The sequence below is a fragment of the Saccostrea echinata genome, unplaced genomic scaffold, assembly GCF_033153115.1.
Source record: "Saccostrea echinata isolate AGI-Se365-2 ecotype Australia unplaced genomic scaffold, CSIRO_AGI_Sech_v1 ptg000022l, whole genome shotgun sequence".
NCBI classification, from domain to species: domain Eukaryota; kingdom Metazoa; phylum Mollusca; class Bivalvia; order Ostreida; family Ostreidae; genus Saccostrea; species Saccostrea echinata.
This window is the reverse complement of record NW_026889771.1, coordinates 13,771,344-13,796,173: the sequence shown is the minus strand read 5'-3', so window position 1 is coordinate 13,796,173 and position 24,830 is coordinate 13,771,344. Positions and strand designations below refer to the sequence as shown.

The window sequence follows — 24,830 nt, the reverse complement described above, 5'->3', positions numbered from 1 at the left end:
AGTTTGTACACTTGTGTAGACTACATGCATAATGTTTGTTTACCAGTTACTAGAATAATCTGTGTCTCGGGTAAAGCCCTCACCACATTTCTGTTAAACCAGGTCCATAGGACAATATCATTTTAACTCAGGGGTTGAAATATATGGTAGCCCGACGCCCGGGGCTAGTCATTTTAAGACTCGGGCAAGATAATTTAAATGTAATGATAGTCCGTTGGACGAGCAGAATGGAAACAAAATTCTCGTCAGTTTACTTTTGCTTTTCTATGTAGACTGGTTTCTTTTGAATGAGAACTACATTGTAGTTTAACTTGTTACTGTCACCACAGCATTTGAAACTTTAATTTAACTTATGTTTTCATTTAGCATAAAAAAAATTTGGGCTAGTTAGTTTGAGGTTTGGGCTAGTAATTTTTTACTGATCAGTAACCCCAGGGCTTGTGGGTTTTCCAGGAAAATTTCAACCCCTGTAATGATAGAATGTTCTGTCTAGTACCAGGTACTTAAAATTCCATAATATTTAACACAAAATATCTGTGATTTCTGTCGGAGGATATGCCATGCTATAAGCACCTCTGTATCAAATTTTCTGTGATAAATGGCAAAATTTTATTCTTGCCACACAAAAAATCCAATTAACTATATGCAATAAAACACAATGTAGAAACAACAAAATATTTTGTATCAACAAATACTCAACCATATATGTTCATAGATACATTGTATAAACATCCCATCTCATTCCGAAATATTTACATTTCCAAATATTTTTCCTTAAGATTCTTTGCAAATTAGAAGACTGTTCATTTTCTCATGAACTACCTTGAATGAGCATGAATATCTCCATTGTTACGTCATAATACCGTGCTTGACGTCAAAACTATAGTGCAAACTGTTTTGCTTTAAAAAACACAGTTGAATTGTGGCAACTCATCAGAAAAATAATGTAAATATAAGAAATGAATTTAATTTTTGAAAATTCATGAGGTACATGAACTGCAACGCTTCACGCCGGCATATTTATCATGAAGCGCTAACGCGCTTCATGAAATATGCCGGCGTGAAGCGTCGTAGTTCATGTACCTCATGAATCTTCAAAAATTAAATTCATTTCTTAAATAAATGTACCTTTATACTATATTGCTGAAAAATAGAGGAATCAAACTGCAGCATACCGTACTTAACATTTTGTAGCGACAATTTTAAAGTCAAATACAGAAAATTTGCTCAACAATTCTTCAATGGCAGTAGACTCGGCCATGAGAAAATGATGACAATGATTTGTACATGTATTGTAACCTTTAATAATATGTGTGTGTGTATAGTCATTTATTTAATATTCACTGTTTCAAGTCATTCCATTTACATGTATCTATATATTTTTGTCAAAAAGTATTACCGGTATATTAAAATCAGTCATATATAGTGTTCAAACAGGTCCAAAAACACAAAATGAATTTACAATAATATACAACGTAAATAAATGGCAAAATCCTTAATTTGTATTTTTTAAAACTGTCTTTAAGTGCAGAAAATGTCAAGACTGTCAAAATCTTTGTTTCTATTTACAGAATAGAGTGCATTATTATTTCAGAGCTTATTTTTTGCAAAAGTTTAATATGTAGATTTTGTTAATTATGGTCCAGAAAGTGGACAAACTGTGGTTCAGGCAAGTTAACAATTGACTGTGATTTTAAAATATGCAAACAATAATCAGAGTTTTAATATATTTTTATTTAATTACCAGTGTTAAACCTACAAAAAATGTGGTAATTTTATTTAGTTATTAAAAGTAGTTATTGTTAAATTCATGTTGTATTGTTTTGTGGCTTATGTTTTGTCAGTTATGTTATCAGGAAGACAATGTTAATGGTTTGTGGCAATCAGGCAGGTTTGATTGCCAAAGGCCAGACAGCTCAGTTGGTAGAACACCTGACTAGTGATTCAGGGTGCCCAGTTTTCGAATCCTGGACTGTCCATCACATTTTTCTTCCTTGCAGATTAACATTTATTGCAGATGTGGTTTATTTGTGTAATGAATAATTCTTACAGAATGATTGTTTAATTTAAAAATTTGCCTCTTAAAATCCAATGATGAATTTTTCTTATCATGTAAACATTCTGTAAACCATTAATGCAATATGTTATAGAAATTTAATCTACCCGTGTATTGTATTTTTCTTTTCCAAAGTTGATTGAAATTTTTCATTCAGATGATTTTAAGTGTTTTTGAATTATGAAAATAAGCGCTGATTTTGAAGGGTGCCTTTACAAATTCATTCATCATATCCCTTGACAAACATTAATTCAGAATGATTATGCTAAAAATAAAAAAAAAAGGTAAGTCAGTGCAAGCTTTTCAAGTTTGATCTAGTCAAATAATGAGGCACTGCCATTTCATCATTTACGTCAATATCAATACTCGTTTCGGTACTATAGCTATTGTTTACATGCCTATATTTTGGTGTATACATATGTGCTATTGAAATGGGTCTTTTTTTTTTAAGTGACTGGGTCATAAATTTCTGGACTCAATATATGAATGGGTGACATTTTTGGAAAATATGAATACAATTAAACTTCCATATCTCAAACTTCAATATCTCAAATACCATGGATATGTCGAAGTGAGTTTAAAGTCCCAAGCACTTTTCTTTTATGTATTTTAGCCTTGAAATCTAAAACCCTCATATGTCTCAAAAGTTTTATCTCAGTCCTAGCTGGTTTGAGATGAGTTTTTGACTGTCTTTTAACTGATCATAATTTCTAATGACTGTTCATTTATGCAGGGTCCCTTTACACGAACTCTAAAAAAAAATCATTTGGCTCAAAGTTTGCTGAAAAGGGTTTTTTTTTCCCCCAAAGTGTAGCATTTCATGATACTAAGATGAATTCATTGTTACAATGAATTAATATATGATGTGTGGACAATTTTTTACTGGTGGCTAATTTTAAAAAAGAAATTTTCTTATCTATCACAAGTTACGTAGAACTTCAGATATTTAAAAAGTGCATATGAATAAATATAGCTGTTCTTGAAAGGACTAAATCACAAATTATTAGACAGAAAGTAATTTGTCATATAACTGTGCAATCATACTGCAATACAAACACAATGCATAATGTATAATGCATAGAAAATTAACAAGAATTTATTGAGGTGAAATTCCATTGTATATCTCTGTTGTACGACATCTAGTTGAAATCATTCATGTTGTATAGGTAATTGTTATGCATATGTTACATGTGTTATATTTTCCTTCTATGTTAGAAAAAAAAACCCAGACATTGTGTATGTATAGAATAAAAAGAGACATACTGTTAAGTATTACAGTGAAACTTGTTTAATCCGGATGTTGAGTATTCCGAAATCTTGCCTAATATGATGTAAACTTAAAGTCTCTTTTCAATAAATTCAATTGTTAAAAATGCTGTCTAATCAGGAATGTCTAATCTGGCCAATTTCTCTGGAACCAAAGGTGTCCAGATTAGATTAGTTTTACTGTACATGTATTTGCATATTTTTGTATTTGGTGCATTCCAAAGGGTTTTTTGATGTCTATCAAATTATCATGTACATTTTTTTAAAGTAAGTATTTCATTCAAAAGATATTCAAAAATAACTACTTAATAGTATTACCAGTAAAATATTTATTATATGTATGTTTTGATATATGTCTCTATGATAAATAATATAAATATTTTTTTTTAAAATATAGACTTTTGAACCTTAACATTTTACAAGAAGTAATTTTTGTGTGAAAAGGGGGGTATACATAATTGCATATTAATTTTGTTGGTAGTAGACCTGATCATGTTTTGTCTACATCTGTTTTCTGTATGGATGCTAATTGATTGAAAAACATGTAAACCTAATACATGTATATACTGATTTCTTTTTAATGTTACCATTATTTTTTTTAATATTTTCAAATTTTGTTAATGTTTCATGTGATACATTTCCATAAAATATTTGATACTGCGCCAACTTTTGAAAATTTTTAACTAGAAATATGTCCATAGGACATGAATGCCCCGTCCAAGGTTCATTAATAATGCAACAAGAAGTCAAGGTTAAAAGTAGAAGTTGCTAAAAAAAAAAGAAAAACTGAAGAACCATTAAGATTAATACCAAACTTATGCATAAAGATGAGGATATGTTGTAGATTAATTTTTGTTCAAGGCATCACCCTGGGACAAGGGGTGTGGTCTCAGGGTCACTTCAAAGTTGACCTAAAATGATGTTTTGTTGGAAATTTGATATTTTGACCTCTATAAGGACTAAGATCATCAAATCTTGTCAGTTGATGCATCTTAGGACCTCATGTCATCATGACTCAAAGAAGGTCACAGTGACCTACTTTTATATGCCACTGCATTAAATAAGCATTAGGATGTGCAACAAGTGAGTTTTTCTACACTTTCAAAGAGAACATCTCATTTTCTCTAAAAACCACAAATGGGTGTACATGTAATTTAAGACACAAATGGATGTAGCAAAACTTTTGCATGAAAACATTCAATTTATTGCACAAGACTATGTTAAAAAACAATTCAATTTAAAATGCAATCATAAAAATTACAAACAAGGTGTGCAATCCTCCTTTCATACACTCACATTCTCTTCTACTAAGCCATCTTACACAATGTCTACTTGAATTAATGAATGTAAAACTCTTTCAGTTCTACTGAAAATGTCATTAATCAAGTAAAAATGATTTCATTTTTACAAGTTGCCAATGCCTGATCATTTTCAACACATTGACAGCATTGTCAGCTTCCTATGAAATTATCCCCCCGTTTACATAGTGGTCCTCTCCCTTCTACCAGGGTGGGGTCATAGGCTGAGGATTTTGTAGATAGGACATCACAACTGCTGATATTGACAACCTAAAAACGTACATCAGAGACAAAAAATTATTGTACATGGAATATTCAAATTCCTTATAATAAATAATTATCTGATGAAGAGTATAAATATACCAGGGATGACAGAGAAAAGAATACAATGTAATTAACTGCATGATTAGTCAAACAAAGTTTGGTAACCCTCAGGGGTGCTGTAAATTTCAAAATCGTATCTTCTTCTTTCAAAAAACTTACATAAAGCTACTTAGCATCTGTTTGGTGTCTTCTGAGGTCCTGGCATTGGCAAAACTTATAAAAGAGCAATATACTGCGGCCCAAGCACACCACTTTAACTTAAAAAAAGAAGCAGAAAAATAATTTATTTACCTCATATTATGGAGTATAATAATCACATTTCAGATCAGAAGTGACATTGAATGCATGTTGAATACTTCAGTGACAATGTGTAAAATATGCATTCAATGTCTCTTGTTCTCACATTTTCAAGTTACATGTATCAGTGATGACAGATGCTAGACTGTCTACAACACACAGATTATGAGTAATTTCTACTTTTGATTTAAGAGGAAGTAATAAATTTTAGTCAAATTGTACACCATTTCATAGCAGATGAATTACAATGTCATCGTAGTTTGTTCATCACCAGTTAAGTTGGGAGTTTTTAGTCTCAAATTGGGGAAAAAAACCTTTTTTTTTGGCATTGGGAATGGTTTCATTATTTAGGGTATCAGTTATATGAGGCAAAAATGGTGTTCAATACAGTAATGTCTTTGAAATGCAAAAACAGAGTATGTAAATTTACATAAAATTGATTATATTTTATGATAAACAGAATACCACATTCAAAAATCCGTATCATAGGCCTATATGTCAAATCAGCCTCAGGCCCCATATCAGCCCCTACAGAGAACATTCTATTACTAAAAATAAAATGGTATTGTCTCGTGGAAACAACAGTTTAACAAAAGAATGCATTCTGTGTGTTGCCAATGTAGCAAAATAAACAGGGGTAGATAATTTTAATCTACAGTTTACTATGAATAATCCAGAGAATTCTGAATGTCAAGTATGACATGTAAATTTAAAACGAGAAAAAAACATCAAGACAATGATTGGAATTTTTGTCTGTATAATGATAAAGCTCAAGAAAAAGGTTTGTTACAATTAATTTGGTAGTTATTTGATTTTCAGTGTAACTCCTTTTGTATTCTTAAAATTGTTTCGGAGCGGTTCTGCTCTGATTTACGACATGGCAACTATATGGGACTATTCTAACTGTGGTGAGGGCTTGACCTTGGTCACAGATTATTCTAACTAATCAGTCCCCAGGCTGATATGGGGCCACTTTGGCTGATATGACATATATTGATTTTTGAATCCCTATACATTATACCCATGATATTTGGAATGTTTTCAATACCTTCATCATAAGTCCACACATGCTAAAAATCATGCCTAAGAGATTCATATAGTCTGGTGTTGGGTCATCTGACGGGGTGCCGGCTTGAGGTGGTTTATACCTAGAAAATTCAAAGGTATACTGATTAAATAGATTGAATTCACGGAAAACTGTCATTTTAGCATATTTGTTGGTGTAAACTTTTATATTGTCCCATATGAAAAAGATGGCGTCACAAAATTCGAATTTACTCTGCTTCCTAAACTGAAGGGACGTGCACTAAGTTCAATTTAAAATTTTAAGTGAAAATAAATACATAAAAAGCCAATTAGAACATCGTCCTTGTAAAATAAACGGAAGTAGCTTTCCACGTACCTCACAATTTTATTAGGCCGTCTGGGATCTGACTGATTTGCAACCGTACTCATTTTGTGAGTTTACCGGAAGTATAAGAATGGGGTGTTGGTAAAATGAGTCCCAAGTAAAGGAATAACGGAATTCAATTTTTTTAAATAAAAAATAATATGCACAAAAAAGACAAGACAAAAAATAAATAAATAAATTTCCTAAGAGATTGTTTATTACTTCATTGAAATATATTACATAAGCTGATTTTTTTTTTTTACAAATGGGGGGGGGTTATTTTTATTTTTTATTTTAAATTTTATAGACGTGTCTCTATAGTGGATTTATCATGCATCTATTTACACTTTGGAGTCTATATATGTCTGAAATTGAAAATGCGCAAAGATAATAGAATGCTTAGGTAATGGGAATTCTGTTTGAGCAGAGACATAAATGAATAACATGATTATAAGTCTATGGTTTGAGAAGCCTATTACATTTTATCCTGTGCACTTTCTTGTCTACTCATTCAAACAAAAACACCTAGTATTTTTATGGGCATTAATATAGTATTTTATTCTAGGGACGAATTTAACATTAGTCCATGTATATTCTGAGAAGATATATTTTTTGATTACCAGTTAAGTTATGGAGAGTGCCTATGGCAAATCCTTAATTTTAAAAGAAATATCTATTTCAATTGTTACTGACTGATTGACTCCTTTATTCATTGATTGATTCATTAATCTATCCAATTAATCATTTTTTTTTCATGTTACTTCCAAAGAGTGGTTAGAACTACATTTACCACCTGCTTTTTTAAAAAGAGGGTGTGAAAAAGAACAGCAAGGGTCAAGGTTGTTGTGAAACAAATATGGCGGAGAAAGGGGTCTGGCGACGTGAAGACTGCATTGTTTTGATATCGTTAACATTTATCTTTGTAAACTTATCTTTATGTAAGTTTAATTATTAACATTCCTTTTACATTTTCAAAGAAAATTACCCAATATACGAATATTTATTGAGTGATTTCTAGGAGTAGAATTATCTACTTTTATTCAGCATGTTGTTGTTAATAGATGTGTAAACAAAAGGTTTTATGATAAATGATTGTTTTGATTTAATTGAAAACTTGAAGCAGGAGTAATGGTTGGCTGTATTAACTTTAAAAGTAGCATGTGATAGGTACAATTGCTATATAACAGGCTGAGCACAAAAGATTATGTAGTGGAATAATCTGTGTTTCAAGACAGGACCTCATAGGGGTGCAATGACACATCAACCTCATGATACCATACGTATCATGATATTCAGTTATGATATGATGCATATTAGTTCACAGTACGTTACAATTATTATAGATATAGGCATACATATAAACCTAGTTAGAATAATCTAACAGCCCTCAACACAGTTAGAATATGTCCCATATACTTGCAATGTAGCAAATCGTAGCGGATCTGCTCCAAAATTTTGAAGTATACAAAAGCAGTTGCACTGAAAATATCTACCAAATTAATCATAACAAACCTTTTTGAGGTTGTATATGCCTTTTGACCTAAAAAATTATCCATATAAAGATGAAAATTCAACTCATTTTCTCAACGTTTTATCTCGCTTCAAATTTGCACGCCATGTTGACATTTGGAACTCTCTGGATTGATCATGTAAATGCACTGAGTTTGAATTATCGCCCATGTTTATTTTACTACATTGCCAATACACGGAACGAATTCTATCGTTAAACCGGGTCCGTAGGACAACATCATTTTACAATGGAATGTTCTATCTAATATTAACCTACTGTGAGGAAAAAAAGAGAGTGATTCAGACATCAAAAGAGGTAGCATTGTGCACAGTGTTTTGCGCCCGATTTTGGGAAAATGTATACATGTGTATAAGTAAATATAATCTCAATGCAATAATTTAACACAAAGATCAACTGCAATGATGTAGGCAAAAACACAAATATTAAGTAAATAAGTCTATCACATTTGTTATTATAACTATTTCTTCCTAAAATGTTCATGTTTTATGAAAATGAATTTAAATATCCATTTGTCAACTTGTACTGGATTGAGGGTAGATCTTTAAGCTGTGACAATATCCTCTGCACTTACAAAGAAACAAAATAGCCTGGATTCAGAGCAAAGATTGACTTATTTAGAAGGGGAAAGTCTTTCTTAATTTTTCTTCCTTTTTAATTGGTATGAAAAAAGAAGACAGTCATTTAGTTTTTTTTTTGAATTTATATTTAAAACCAGTGGAAATATTTCTTGTGTTGACACAAAAACCTAGTAAAAAGTGTATAGTCATTAAAATACATGAGTGATGACATATGCATTAGCTTATAAGACTTTCATATCACTGTCTTATTTTCAGTCATTGTAAATATAAAGATGTAATTTCTTTTCAAATGTAATTAAATTACATTTAATTACATTTGAAAAGCAATTACATCCTTCGCTCTGTTGAATATGATATCAGTGAGATGCTGGAGATGAGTTTAGCTGCATTATTGTAGACCTTGTGTTTTGTGTTCAAGAGCTATTATGAAATTGTAAACAAGGAACCAAAAACAGATGTCTTTGATTTCAGATTATTCTGGACGATTGAACCAAACCTTTAAATCAGTTTAATGTTGTGTGAATTGAACCTTGGAAAAATGTACCGCAATATACTGTCATGGTTTATCGTTGAATTCTTAGGCCCTCACTACAGTTAGAATGCCTCCCACGTACATGAAATGTAGCAAAAAATTGCAGATTGGCTAAAAATGATTTGTTAGAAAACAAAAATGAAGTAAAAGTTGCGTTTAAAATAACCAACAAACTAATCATAAACCTTTTAGAGATTGTAGATGCCTTCCACCCAAAAAATTAATCCATATAATGGAAAAATTCAACACACTTATCAACGTCTTCTTACTCACTTCAAATTGATCCGCCATGTTACCATTCAGAACACTATGAATTGTTTGTAGCATTTGAGTTGATTAGAGTTATGGTCCTTGTTTATTTTGCTACATTGCCAATATATGCAATGCATTCTGCTGTTAAACCTGGTCCATAACATTATCATTTTAACAACAGAACATTAAATCTGAACATTATGTTGCATGATTACCAGTACTTCATGTATTATTACAGAAATATACTTCCAGCACATTTGCTAAAAATTTTCATTGTATGTAAGATAGTTTTGAAATCATTATTTTTAAAGCAATATGAGCTGCAACTTTGATATCGGAAATTTTTGTTGCAAAATTGTAATTAACTATTTCAATGACAGGAAAAAAGAACGTATATCAATTTCTGTTGTTCATATTTGCGATGGAAGAACTATTTATAAGCTCTGATTAAAGCAGAATTACATTATTGTCGTCCTGTACAATATTGATTCCTTATATAATACAATATATTCGATTGTACAGAAGTCTTTCTTCTGAAGCAATTTAATACTTTATTTGAGTCAAATTGATCAAAAAGGTTCAAATTACATAAGAATTTATCAAAATAGCACATTTTAACAGTAAAATTGAATTCTCAAAAATGCAGCTCATATTGCTTTAAATATAACAAAAACATTTTTTTTTTACTTGATACAAGGCAATCAGTCCTGCAAAAAAAAAAATGAATACAATGTAAACAATTTCACAAAAAAGTAATCATGTTTATGTTTGTGAAAATTTGTGACTACAGCTTTATCATTCATTCATCAACATTTATTAATCAAGGCAGTAACACTATAATATGACATAACAAGTATAAATTTTAATACATGTTTTTGTATCATGTTTAATAGGTGCTGGTGAACTGAAGTGCCGATGTGCTCCTTGCCATCCAAATGCAGTGAATGACACCTGCATTGCTAAGTTTCAGTGCTTCACGGGACTGAGGAAGGTAGTAGAGAATGGGGAGACAGTGGAAATCATAAGTATGGGGTGTATGTCAGAGGAAGAAAACAGCATACTTCAGGTAAATTCAAACATCTAGTTCTCAAATCTTATATTTAGACTACATGAGACTATAACAATCTCATTTATTGCGATACAGTACAAAGTTAAAATAAGATAGAATTTTTGCTGATGCTATAAAGTATCTCTTCTTTATAATGCAATTTTAATAGGTAGAACACGTGTTGGTCATATAATCTGTACCATTACTAAAAGTCTTAAGTAAGAAAAGAAGGTTAATTTTGTCATAATAAACATTTTTTATGCATTCATGAATTGTATGCTTTACTAAAGAATAAATTTCAGTGTGAAAATAAATGAACATTGTCTTCTATTTTTGAGAGGAAAAGCTTTGAAATACTGGTTGACATAAAAATGAATTACAAATGTAATTTAAAAATTATTTTATTCACAAATTATTTAATTCACACTTTTCGAAAGTAATTATGATTATATAGTTAAATTTACAGTGTAAAGTAATTATGATTATTTGGTTATATTTACAGTGTAAAGTAATTATGATTATTTGGTTATATTTACAGTGTAAAGGCCATCTAGTTCCTCATCGTATCCCTCGAACTGTGGAGTGCTGTAATGATGAAGATTACTGCAATGAATATCTGGACCCTTTCTATGTAGAACATAACAACACACAGAAAGGAGGTAGGTTTAAAATGAATAGATTTAAAAAAAAAAAAAAAATGAAACTTTCTAAAATGCTATTGACATGTATGGTGAGAAGGTGATGTATAAGGTCATACAAATGCTTTCAAATACTATTTAAGTTAGTCTCTTTTATAATGGTCATTGAGAAAATCAATCACTTATTTGTTGCTGACTGCCTACCAAAATATACTATGAGATTGATCAACTCAATACACAGTGTTTTTCCATAGAGAGTCAGTAGCAAACCTAATTTGTAATAGTAGAGGCACAATGTGTTATTTGTTGTATAAGCCATGGGATAGATCTGTAAATGAAAAACTTCTGGATGCTGCACAACAATCTATATATCAAAGTACTGTAAACATTTAGTTCCTGATTTAAAAAAAAAAAAAAAAAAGACTAACATTTACATCTGGGCAAATTTTGTTCTTTCATGGTTATGATTTCAACATTGTTAATTTTTTTCCAGACAGAATATTTTGTACTTTTCTTTGTAACACTAATCCATGTATAATATGTTGAATATTTAACTGATCATGTTCCTTTTGTAAAGAAATGACTTTCCTGGGTTTATAGCCTGTTGACCAATCTTATTCTTTAGAATAAGATATCCTATTATTAGATTATTGTGCATAGGGTAATCATGTTTCATTAATGCACACAAAAATACAGCAGTTAACTGTTGGAGGAATATTTATGAGGAATGTTTCTTAGTTTAGTTATAGTGTATAACACACATTAACAGTAAGTGATGATGTAAACTGTTTTTCTCTGCAGTGCCTGTTGGACAAGATGACATGATAAACCTGACACACCTGGCTCTGATTGTCTCTATAACTTGCTGTTTTCTGATATTTGTACTTATTGTCTCCTTGTTGTATCTGAGGTGAGTATTCAAATCAAATGAAAAAGAAACAAAATATAAAATTTCAAAGGACTTTTTACAAAAGAGTTTTTTTATAGAGGGGGGGGGTTGCTTGGAATTAAAGAAGATGCCCTGTTAGCTATTCTTCCAGACAATTTAGATTTAACATTCAAAGACTCCATAAAATGGTAAAGGCATACTTATTTAAAAAAAAAAGGGGGAGTAATATGTAATTTACATATATGTATGAAGAAATCTATGTATGTTTACTGTAAATTACATGTTCACAAAAATGTCATTGATTTACAGACATAAAAGACGAGATGTGAAGAAGGAGCCATTTATGGGCGATCATGAGGAGCACAGTGATTCCTTTATGTGTGACTCGACAAAAGGCCTAATTGACCAGTCTTCTGGTTGTGGATCTGGACCGCCCACTCTGGTATGTTTTGGAGGGTGTTAGTCAAAACTTTTGTGAATATACTTCTGTAAACGTATCACATTTGGGTGTATATTTTTTGAAACACAAAACATATATTGCCTACAAAGATGGTGAAAAAATAGTTTGATAATCATTGGAACCAGTACAAAACCGAAATAATGCTAAGATTATGTGTTGTCTTTAATTATGATACACTTCTCCATTACTCCTTCCTCTCTTCCACTCCCTCAGAAAAATTGAGGGTTCACTTGCAGGATATGTAAACCAAAAAATAATAAATAAAGAATGAATAAAATAAATTCTGACTTTAAAATGACAGGGAAAATATTGTTACAAAAATATACCTTGTTTCTAATCATTTAGTTCTGGTGTTACACCCTATATTCATTGTGTATGTAGGTCCAGAGAACAATAGCCAGGAACATTCACTTGGTTAAAAGCCTGGGTAAGGGAAGGTTTGGGGAGGTCTGGAAAGGATATTGGAGGCAAGAGGAGGTCGCTGTCAAAATCTTCTTTACCACAGAGGAGAGTACTTGGGCCAGAGAGACAGAGCTGTATCAGTCAGTATTACTGAGGCATGATGGGATACTTGGTAAGTAATATACCTGAAAGATAGAAGGGAAAGATGTGTGACAGGCTCAAAGGTATTTTTTTTATCCCTTTCATTGGAAACCTTTGGTGTTTTACTGGCTACAACTTCAGCTATGTTGCGTGTGCCAATTAGTATGCTCACTCTGCTTTTGGCAACAAAATGTTAAGAGTTGTCTTTTGTTGGCCATTGAATAAACTCAGTAAAAAAAATTTGTGTGTTGTTGTTACAGGTTACATTGCATCTGATATAAAGGGAACAGGGTCCTGGACTCAGCTGTTCCTAATCACTGATTACCATGAATACGGGTCCTTGTATGACTACCTTCAGACACACATCCTGGATGTGGAAGATATGCTCAAAATGGCACACACTGCTGCTTGTGGTCTTGGTCATTTACATTCAGAAATATTTGGAACAAAGGGTAAGCAGATGGATACAAAGTATTTGAAGAATTTATGGGGAAAATGAGACATTTTCAAATACCTTATTTGGCTGAATATAATACACACTTTTTTCCCAAAATAATTTTCTGTGAGAAAGGGGTGTGTATTTTACACCACAATGGGATTTTGATAGGTTTTTCTTTCATGTGAAACACGGCTATCATATGCACATACCGTAGTATTACCTAGAGACTTATGCAATTTCTTGCTATTTATCGCCGTATTTAAAACTTCGAAAAGTTATTGTTGGAATGTAGGCTTGTTAAAAATGTTATATTTATAACCTTTTGATAGTTAAATTAAATTTAAAAGCAAGTTAAAATTAATTTGAGCTGCATGTTCATCGTCTCCGTGTAGGCTGCCATTAACGATGTTATTTATAGATGTTCACGCATTCCTTTGCCACGTGCTTCTGTAATTATAGTACACATGTACCTAATCAGTCAGACACTCGGTCAAAAAAGTAATAAGTCATTACATTTTCTCCCCCACATCACTGAACATGTGCGCTTGTCACTTGATAATTACCCCTCAACACCCCTCCAGGCAATTAAATTGTTTACCGACTCCAAAGCATTGTTTTTACAGTTAGAGCACTGATTATTTACTGCCCTTATTAATGGCTTTGATTATTTTCTTTGTTAAAAATCGGGGGTTGGTTTGTGATCTTTCATATGTATAAGCTTGTGTTGATTACGACATATTAAACAGTTAAACGCTTGTTAAATGTAATTTTACTTTATCTTATATCGGCCTCGTGTTAAAATGATTGAGAGTTAAAAAAGGAAATATGAAGTATGTTGAAACTTAAGTGTTATCATTTACTCGTGCTCTGTAGAAAATAATATGTCCACGAAGATTACCTCGATGTATGAAGACACACATCCCACCTTTGTACATCATTTTTCACAGCTTTGGAGTTGTGTTGATAACTACACTTTACACGCTTGTTAAATTTTGATTTTATTTTTATAACATCAGCTATTTATTTAATTAATTAATTTCAAGTTCAAAAGAAGAAAATCGTAGTCTGTGAATACTTTGATGTTGCAATATCACTTGCCCTGTTAAATTTACATAATTTTCAACATGATTACCTTAAACTAAAAATAAATATGACAACTGTTAAACTTGCAACAATATCTCGTTCTTTGTTGAAATAAAATTATTTCCACAAAGAATAGTTAGAATACGGCGACGTATAATTTCAATATCACCGTATGCTAAAAAAAATTTATAATAAACTCTGTTAATACTTTAATGCAACATTATCTCGTGCTTTGTTAAAATAAATAATTTCCTCCAAATTGTCGCGATATGGAAAGTCAAGATTAAGAAATAAAAACGCATTTGAATAAAATATCGTGTTCTGTAAATTTTCGGCACTTTATCTCCGCGCCGATTTTCATAGCAAATTACCACGATTTTCAGAAGTTCAGAACACCGCTTGGTAAAATTTTCTGCTGCGTATAATACAACCGAACTGCGTTTTTTCCCCCAGTTTCAGGCTCAAAAAGGGGGGTGCGTATTTTACACCAATGCGTATTATATTCGGCCAAATACAGTATCACATTCTTTGTCTTCCTTCGATTATTTTGTTGACAGTCTATAAATAGAAGAAATCTTGCTGAATATAGTGTTAATTGATAACAAATCTAACAGCATGTGTATATTTTCACAGGTAAACCAGCAATGGCCCACAGGGACATCAAACCTAGAAATATTCTGGTGAAGGCAGATGGAAGCTGTTGTATAGCTGACCTAGGGCTGGCTGTGAGATATATCAGGTTCAACAATATTTCTTTGTCATGTTTTTTTTAAATTCCAGGGTTAGATTCCAAATATGACACAAGACAAAAAGTTAGCAATTCTTATTTCATTTACCACCCTTCTTTAAAAATATTTACTTCGTACCCATGCAGTTAATATGTGGTTAATATGAATATCTTAAATTGAAATGACACTACATGCACCCTGAGTGTCCAAACTGGCAGTCTCTGGAATAAGGCTGTGTATCTTGAGGGGGAAAATTCCCACCATTCAATACAATATTTTGGAAAAATATCAATATATCATGATATATCAAGTTTTTATATTAACTGGCTTCTCCACAATTATGTTTGGATTTTTAATAAAGGAAAATTATGTTTTTCAGTAACTGATTCTAATAGTCTTTAAATGCTTTCTAGCTAAAACCAAGATTACAGCACAATAAAAATTAAACTTTTTCTCTTTAATTTCTAAACTAAAAAAAGAAATTTCACTTTCCTATTGGATAATTAATGAGTTCCATTATTGTTGTTTATGCAAAAAATCTTAATTTTAAAACCAAAATTGCACATTATATACTTCCTAAATGTATTGAAAAACATTGATAGTATTGGATAATTCATTTTATATATCAATGTATCATATTGACTCCCTTTGCATCACAATACGTGAATGTATTGTTACACCCTAACACAGGAAGTACTTTGTACGTCCATGTAAAGTTAAAAGTATATGTTCAATTAACTAAATTCAGGTCATCTGATTGAAATTTCGTGTTGAATTTCAAAATAACATGATTATCGACCCAGCATGATATATGCATCTGTAAGTTTTATTGAACATGTAGTAATATATAATGTTACAATTACAGCGAGTCCAATGAAGTGGACCTGCCTTCATCGTCCAGACAAGGGACAAAGCGTTACATGGCTCCTGAAGTATTGGACAACTCCGTCCGCAGAGAGCACTTTGATGCCTACAAACAAGGAGATATTTATGCTTTTGGACTTGTGTTGTGGGAAATAGCAAGACGATGCATATCTAATGGTATTAATCTCAAAGAATCAAATGTTTAAGTTCTTTTTATTATAATTTTATTAACTCTCCATGGAGTTATTTACCTATAGAGGGATTAAAAACGTATGATATTTGTGGTTATTTACATACTGTTAATCATATTTTAAAATGTGATGTATTTATACCCCACGCAACAAGTTGCGTGAGGTATAATGTTTTTGACCCGTCCGTCAGTCAGTCAGTCAGTGTGTCAGTCAGTCAGTCAGTCAGTCAGTCCGTCAGTCCTGTTTTTTTGTCAGCGCAACTCCTCATAAACCACTGCACAGAATTTCGTCAAACTTTGCAGATATTTAGGACACAATGTGTAGATGTGCATATTACCAGGAAATTCCGATTCCTTTATTTTTGCCTTAAGAGTTTTGCCTTTTATTGAAGAAACTTTCCAGCTAGGTAATAAGAAACTCCACTGGAATCAGCTTTTTATAATGAAATTCTATGTGAAATATTTTATGACCTTAAAAGACCCCTATTGATTTTGAGATCAAAATATTAATGGTTTAACACAAACACACACTCACACACACACCATCTTCGATAGTTCTCTCCCCCCCCCCCCCCCCCCCCCCCTTCAAATTGGTGTGCTTTGCCTTAAATAATTTCATAAGTACAGTATATAAACAGATTCATATGACTACATCATAATTTTGTTTCCATCAATTATTTAAATGTGTAAACTGTCATGTGTTGGACATGGACTTACACTCATTAACAAATCGAAATCACTGAGGAATTTAAATAACAGTTTGTCAGCATAATTCCGGCACTGAATTTCCTGAAACTTTGTAGGTATTTCAGAATAATGTATAGATTTGTATATTACCAAGAAATTTTGATTCCATTATTTATCTAGAAACTTCAGCCCAGTTAAATTTGTAACATACAAAGATTTGAATGTCCTTATATGCAAGAAGTTTTGATGTGATGATTTTTTGCAAGTAATGCCCCTTTTTAGGTCACCTGAGTCACTCAGGTGACCTATTGCTATCCGTTTTCGTCCGTCGGCGTGCGTTGTGCGTTAACATTTGAACATTTTCAGCTTCTTCTCTGAAACCGCTCAACCAATTTCAACCAAATTTGGCATATAACATCTATGGGTGAAGGGGGACAAAATTTGTGAATTTCATGGTCCCTGCCCTCCTGGGGCCTGAGGGGTGGGGCAAAAACCACTAAAATTAATGCAATCTTTAAAAATCTTCTTCTTTACTCCTGGACATCAAGCAGTCAAACTGTTAGCATGATTGTAATAAGCATTGAGCCCTCTACCAAAATTGTGAAATTCATGGCCCCAGGGTAAGGGGTTCTGGGGCTAGGGCGGGGCTATATAGATCATATAGTAAAAGTGCATTATTTCTTCAAAAATCTTCTTCTCTGCTCCTGGGTATAAAATAAACTAACTAAGTACACAGTTATGATAAGCAAGAATGCCCCTTCCAAAATTGTGAATTTCATGGCCCCTGGGTCAGGGGTTCTGGTGAAAGGGGGGGGGGCTCTATTGATTATATAGTGAAAATGCATTATTTCTTTGAAAATCTTCTTCTCTGCTTATGGGTATGAAATAAACTAACTAAGTACATAGTTATGATGAGCAAGAGTGCCTCTTCAGAAATTTTGAATTTCATTGCCCCTGGGTCAGGGGTTTTGGTGAAGGGGGGGGGGGGTTATTGATTATATAGTGAAAATGCATTATTTCTTTGAATATCTTCTTCTCTGCTTATGGGTATTAAAGAAATTAACTAAAAACATAGTTATGATGAGCAAGAGTGCCTCTTCAGAAATTGTGAATTTCATGGCCCCTGAATCAGGGGTTCTGCTGTTAGGGTGGGGCTCTATTGATTATATAGTGAAAATGCATCAATTCTTTGAAAATCTTCTCTGCTTCTGGGTATTATTTAAACAAAGGAATTGCATGGTTATGATAAGCAAAAATGCCTCTTCCAAAATTGTGAAATTCATGGCCCCAGGGTCAGGGGTTCTTGTGAAAGGGGGGGTGGCTCTACTGATTATATAGTGAAAATTCATAATTTCTTTCAAAATATTTTTTCTACTCCTGGTTATAAAGCAAAGAAACAAGTGTATAGTTATGATGAACAAGGATGCTTTTACAAAATTTTTAGGTCACCTGAGTCACTCAGGTGACCTATTGCTATCTCTTTTCGTCCGTCGTCGTCCGTCGTTTGTCGGTCGTAAACTTTTGAACATTTTCAGCTTCTTCTCTGGAACCAGTGAACCAATTTCAACCAATTTTGGCATATAGCATCTATGGGTGAAGAAGAACAAAAATTGTGAAATTCGTGGCCCCTGGCCCCCTGGGGCCTGAGGGGTGGGGCCAAAACCATCAAAATTAATGCAATCTTTAAAAATCTTCTTCTTTACTCCTGGACATCAAGCAGTCAAACTGTTGGCATGATTGTAATAAGCATTGAGCCCTCTACCAAAATTATGAAATTCATGGCCCCTGGGTCAGGTGTTCTGGTGTTAGGGCGGGGCTATATAGAACATATAGTGAAAGTGCATTATTTCTTTGAAAATCTTCTTCTCTACTCCTGGGTATTATTGAAACAAATTGAGTACATAGTTATGATAAGCAAGAGTGACTCTACCAAAATTGTGAAATTCATGGCCCCAGGGTCAGGGGTTCTGGTGTTAGGGCGGGGCTATATAGATCATATAGTGAAAGTGCATTATTTCTTTGAAAATCTTCTTCTCTACTCCTGGGTATTATTGAAACAAATTGAATACATAGTTATGATGAGCAAGAGTGACTCTACCAAAATTGTGAAATTCATGGCCCCTGGGTCAGGGGTTCTGGTGCTAGGGCGGGGCTCTTTTGATTATATAATGAAAATGCATTATTTCTTTGAAAATCTTCTTCTCTACTCCTGGGTATTATTGAAACAAATTGAATACATAGTTATGATGAGCAAGAGTGACTCTACCAAAATTGTGAAAACAATTTTTTTACCGTATATTTTTTTAAAATTGATTTTTATTACTTAAAAAAAGAGGGAGATAACTCTTCAACAAAGGTCAAGTCATAAATTAGGACACTTCCATTCTTTACTGCTAATAGTAATAAATGTAGATTATGTCTAAATATTCTGAGTATTCCACCCGTACACATCTGTTATGTATTCAAATTCATTGAATCTGAGGCTATTAGGGATGGAATACCAGTACCTTAAATGTTCATCAAAGACCAAGAGTCTTACTCAGGCCAATGTAAGAGATTTCCACAAGGAATTAAAAGAGTACAGAAGCACTGATAGTTTCTTAATATACTGTCTGGTGAGAGTGATAAATGGGGAACAGATTAGAACCCAATTTATGAACTTTTAATGAATACTAGACTAATTATTTTGTTAATCCTGATCACCCTATTTTTCTTGCTTTTGGGCAACAAAGCTTCACCTTTCAGTTCATTTTATACTCTATGGATCCTCTAAATTGTTGTATTATACTCAGGTGACCGTTAAGGCCCTTGGGCCTCTTGTTTGAATTATACTGTGTATTTAAAATGCACTGTGCCATTCATTACGTGTTGCATTGTTGAGTTTTGGGGAAGCGTGGGGTATGTGAGCTTGCTCACTTTTTCTTTCATTATGCATGTGTAAGTGCACTAATCTGTCTAAACACAACAATGAAATTCTCTTCAGTAACTTTGGAAAGTTTAATTACTTACCATACAGAAGATATGCCAAATTTTTGACTTGCAGATAAATGCAAGGCTTTACTTTACTCCCATGAATATAATTTTAGATACAGCTTTTAGAAATTTACAGGACTATGATATTGGCATTCACTGTGTTTTAAATTTTATTTGACAATTCAAACCTTCAGAAGAACAATTTCTATTTCCTGAACTAATTTTGTCTCATCTTTAACTTGATAGGTATAGCTGATGACTATCAGCCTCCATATTTTGAGACTATTCCTGCAGACTCTGATCCTAGTTATGAGGAAATGAAGAAAATTGTGTGTGTTGAAAAGATGAGGCCAGGATTCCCCAACAGATGGTCATCTAACGAGGTAAAAACTAAATCTTGTAATGTATTTCATATTTTCCCAGGGATTAAGATATCATTCATTCATTGGGTGAGGAATATCACATACCTGGGGTCCGTTTAGCCGAGGACAGCAAGCAGGCTGTAAGCTACAATGTACGGTGAAACCAATGTAATCCAACACGCACTGGGAGACAAATTTTGTGTCGGAATAGACAGGTTGTCAGATTGTGCAGTGAAAAGAACATAGAAAACAATAAGATGTATATTAAAATAAGGGTCAGAATTCACAGTGAAACGGATTGCACAGGTGTCAGATTAGACAGTTTTCACTGTAATAGGATGACATCCCATGACAAAATGATGAAGGGAAGCAGTGCTGGAACTTGAATTTATTTCCTAATCCAAACATCAAATCAACATAATTTTTTTCTTTAGTAAATGAATGATGCTAAAGTAAAAACAAATCCCTCTTGCTTGTTTCTCTGTCATTTTATTGCAATGCATAAGACTTTCTTTGATATCTTTGACATTTGATCATCACTTGATAATGTCCATATCCATTTGCACACATCTCTGATATCTCAATAGCAGCCCAAATTCAAAGTTTCCCCCCTATAAGTTTTCTCTGAAGTGATTTTTTACTATTAAAATACATGTAAAATTAAAATACTATTAAAATAAGTAATTTTCAGTAGAAATGAGAGAATATTAAGTAATATATTGTGTTTACAAATTTTATTATTATTATTATGGTTTGGTAACAGGATTAGATTGAAATGTACGTGTATGTTTTAAACATTTGCATATTCATTTATTAAAAGACCTCTGAAGGACAAATTTTTTTAAAAAGGATTCTGCACAAAGAATTTGTAAGCTGTGAATTAAGGTTTATAAATTAAAATTTCCCCAATATCATTAATGTGTAAAACTGAATTTACATGTGTGTTTCATTACCAAGTAATGACATACATTCAATTTTATTTTCTTAATTTTAGTATTTAAAGATGATGGCACGCTTGATGAGGGAATGCTGGAGTCACAACCCGGGAGCTAGACTGACTGCTCTGCGCGTGAAAAAGACATTGGGGGGAATGATTCTCCAGCTTAACAAAAGTGTCAAATTGGACGAGGCGGAAAAGATCACAGAAGTTACGAACATGATCAAAAACAGTGAGTGATATTGGTTTACGGAAATAAGAACATCCATGGTTGTTAAAATGATCTTTTGTGCTGACAGAAGCAACCATTCTGTTTGCCAAACGAAAAACAAACAGAAAAAAGGCAACATTCTACAAGTGTACGGTGCCCTTTGTTGAAATCCATTGAAAAGGGATGAATTTTCTGTGCCATTTATTTGTAAGTGCAGAAGCTAATGCAGCAGTTATCCGGTTTTGAATTGTTGTGAGCAAATATAATTTGCTGCTTGTTTGTTTTGGCAGTCTTTTTCTTTTTAGAGCGGCTATGTGGCATTTTAGTTACACCATATTGATTGACTTTATAATGTATAATATTTTTGTAACCACTTTGTGATATGGCCAGTCTTGCTAACTTTAGTGGTGCTTATAAGTAGTGAATGCTAGATCTGTAATTTTCATTTTTAAAGAAAAAAAATGTTGTTTTAAATGAAAGTGAATGCTTTATAGAAAAATACCACTTAATTATATTTTAATAGTGTAGGATACAAAAAATTCATGACATTGGTGTAAATGTATATGCATCGATGTGTGTTTGTATTGTATGACTGAAGTCATTTTCAGTATACATCTGTACTGCGTGATTTTTTTTTTCAAACTTAATTGCTTCACTGAAAACTTGCTTAAGAATTTTGTTTTGCATTCCCTTACAACAATGGGCAGCAATTATTCAGGAGACACCACTTCACATTTATCACTGGTGTGGCCTGATAATTATTGTTAGTTTTATCATATTCATGGAAAAGTACAATCTATCCTGGACAGAGACACCAATTTTTGATGAAATACTCCTGTTCTGAAAGTGTGCTGTATATAATGTGCTTGCACAGATTCCCAGTTCAGAGGATTATGAAGATCATTATTTAAAGCACACAGTACCCCAGGCTCTGTTTAAGATAACAAAATTTTATGCTGAAATTAGGAAATTGGTTCTAGTCACTTGGCCTGTGTTTAGATATCATGAGATCAGGTTAAAACACCTGTAATTTTAACCCCCCCCCCTTTTCATATCATTCTGAGACATGAGGAAGAGAGAGAGAGTAACCAGTGTAGAAATGCATATGATTTATTGTTGTTATTTTGAACAATTCATGGTTGTGTTTCATATGTTTGTAAAATATTTTCACTTTATATATATATATAGATTAAAATATGGGAGTGATGTTTTATGTTTATCATAGTCACTTTTCCATAGATTTGTCCTTATGATTCCCACCAAATTAAAACTTTATATAATACATTGATTTAAAATAAAATTTTTATTTTCATATTTAACACAAGTTAAGAAACACTTAAATAACAAGGTCATTTTTAAACTTTTATAAATTTTTGTTGACTTTAAATGGCATCTGCAGTATCTCAGTGAAATTTCTATTATATGATACCATGAAGTATTATATCAAAATTGATTGATAAACAAAAAATGGAAGTTTCATTCACATTTTCAATTCTTTCTTCTTTTTTTTATTCATGCAAGAAATGAATTTTACTATGAGGAACAAAATTTAATTCTTTTTTTTTTTTTACTGCACTGTGAAATATGTTGGTTTTTGTTATTTCATTAATGTAGATATTGCACGATTCTAATACCTCACTTTACAAACTTATACTAAAGTTTAATTTTTTTTTTTTTTTTTGATATTTCTCTTCTAAATATTGTGGATTTTAGTAAAAAGCTACTTTTCACTCTGGAAGAATGACTGATGTACCAAGATCTGTTCTATCTTTATCTCCACTCAATGACATAGAACCACACTTTTTAAAAATTTTATTTCAAAACTTAAAATTCCAACACTTTTGTTTCTTGAATTAAGAAGAGAGAAGTCAGTATTTTGTTGAAAATCAAAAGTTGTTTTGTCTGTACATTTGAATTATTATTTTTTTTTTATTTCCTTGTTCATACATTCTCATCATACCTTTTTTTCCATTCACAAAAGAGCTGATTATACTGTGCAAAGCACATCTTGTAATTTATTGATACAAGTATTTATGTTTTATGTGTTTATATTAAAGCTGTTTTGCATGATCTGATGAATTAAAACAAAAATATATTATATGCCTTTGTTCTTGAAAACTTGTACATTGTATACACATGTATATGTTTGAAAGGAATTTGCATCAAACTTACATATCTTTTGAAACAACCAGTTGTTTTGTGTTATAATAATCTGCAAGTGCTTTATTGGAATATTTTTTGTTACATCCTGTAAAATAGAGGTAGTTTTTATTGTTACAGTTTTATGTCTATCACTAGTGTATCATATATACATTTTATACTATAATTACCTCACTTGAGAAGTAGTTCAATAAATTTGCATTTTTAGTGACCTGCAAACTTAATGAACTTGCAAGAGTATTTTTGTATGTAAAATAAACAAGTTCTTGCAATGACTAAATAATTTCAGTATCTTTTTATGTTTATATAATAGTACATGTATATACCCACCAAATAAATTGTAGGACATCAATTTTCATGAAACATATATATACTTTTAATAGATATAAACTTTCTTAATGAGGGAAGTTATTTCACTTAATGATGGACAGTTGAATGGTGATAGAGTATATTTCATTTAAAATTTTATAACCTGTTACTGAAAATCATGTTAATATAATCTTTCATTTTAGTTGTATACAGAGATTTGGTTCAAAACTCTCTGACATATGATATTGTGAAAGTTCCTCTTATTGAATTGGGTCCCACCAAGAATTCATTCATGTGTTTCATTTTAAATATTGTAACAAATTCTCCATTATCATGCATCATTTTAATGTAGTTAACAATGTTGTATCATTCTAAATGCAGTCTAGCCTTTAGCTGGATTCTAATGGCCACATTGTATGAAATTGTCATTAAAAAGTTAAAAACTACTTTGATGTATATATTTTTTTCAAATGTATCTCTAACAGCAATGCAGACCTGGAACTTTGTTATCTGTCTTTCTTTTTGAATCACCATGCAGGGGGTAATCTGTTTTTGTAATGTTATGTTGACATTTTCAAGTCATGTATTCAAAATTGCACTTAATTTTTAAAATTTTTGAATACTGTGTTGGACACATTTGCCAATTTTTTTTTTTTTTTTTTTTTTGTGGGGGGGGGGGGGATGTTAACACAGATAGGTTCCTCACTTTCTCATTTTTAAGTCAGAGGAGTAAAATATGTCAATTTTTTTAGTTCTTGGTGGAAAAGCAGTTCACCTGTTTATCT

At 32.0% G+C, this 24,830-nt stretch overlaps 3 protein-coding genes across 3 annotated transcripts in view; 1 reads left to right on the top strand and 2 right to left on the bottom strand.

The window, feature by feature from the left end:
- The window catches only part of LOC133190462 (spindle assembly abnormal protein 6 homolog), a 281,161-nt gene that overhangs the window by 170,043 nt on the left and 86,288 nt on the right, over positions 1–24,830 (bottom strand). The window lies entirely within an intron of this gene.
- LOC133190487 (PAT complex subunit Asterix-like) lies at positions 4,504–6,720 on the bottom strand. The gene is made up of 4 exons (XM_061326146.1): positions 6,644–6,720; positions 6,290–6,389; positions 5,104–5,201; positions 4,504–4,890 (listed from the first exon to the last, which is right to left on the bottom strand). The coding sequence occupies exons 1-4, from the start codon at positions 6,694–6,696 to the stop codon at positions 4,824–4,826; spliced, it is 318 nt and encodes a 105-aa protein (XP_061182130.1). The 5' UTR covers positions 6,697–6,720; the 3' UTR covers positions 4,504–4,823.
- Positions 7,468–22,945, top strand: LOC133190465 (bone morphogenetic protein receptor type-1B-like). Its single transcript, XM_061326121.1, has 11 exons — positions 7,468–7,569; positions 10,418–10,590; positions 11,111–11,231; positions 12,012–12,120; positions 12,409–12,541; positions 12,941–13,133; positions 13,363–13,554; positions 15,258–15,363; positions 16,218–16,393; positions 20,313–20,449; positions 21,423–22,945. Exons 1-11 carry the CDS (start codon positions 7,488–7,490, stop codon positions 21,603–21,605), a joined length of 1,605 nt encoding a protein of 534 aa, XP_061182105.1. The 5' UTR covers positions 7,468–7,487; the 3' UTR covers positions 21,606–22,945.

Bases quoted from the DNA above. Each gene is read 5' to 3' on its own strand.
- LOC133190487 (XM_061326146.1), bottom strand. From the start codon at position 6,696: ATGAGTACGGTTGCAAATCAGTCAGATCCCAGACGGCCTAATAAAATT. The intron at 5,202-6,289 runs GTATTGAAAACA...TCTTTTTTTAAG, and splicing joins TGTGTGGACTTATGATGAAG to TTAAAGTGGTGTGCTTGGGC. The intron at 4,891-5,103 runs GTAAGTTTTTTG...GTACGTTTTTAG, and splicing joins CAGATGCTAAGTAGCTTTAT to GTTGTCAATATCAGCAGTTG.
- LOC133190465 (XM_061326121.1), top strand. From the start codon at position 7,488: ATGGCGGAGAAAGGGGTCTGGCGACGTGAAGACTGCATTGTTTTGATA. The intron at 10,591-11,110 runs GTAAATTCAAAC...TTATATTTACAG, and splicing joins AAGAAAACAGCATACTTCAG to TGTAAAGGCCATCTAGTTCC. The intron at 13,134-13,362 runs GTAAGTAATATA...TTGTTGTTACAG, and splicing joins GAGGCATGATGGGATACTTG to GTTACATTGCATCTGATATA.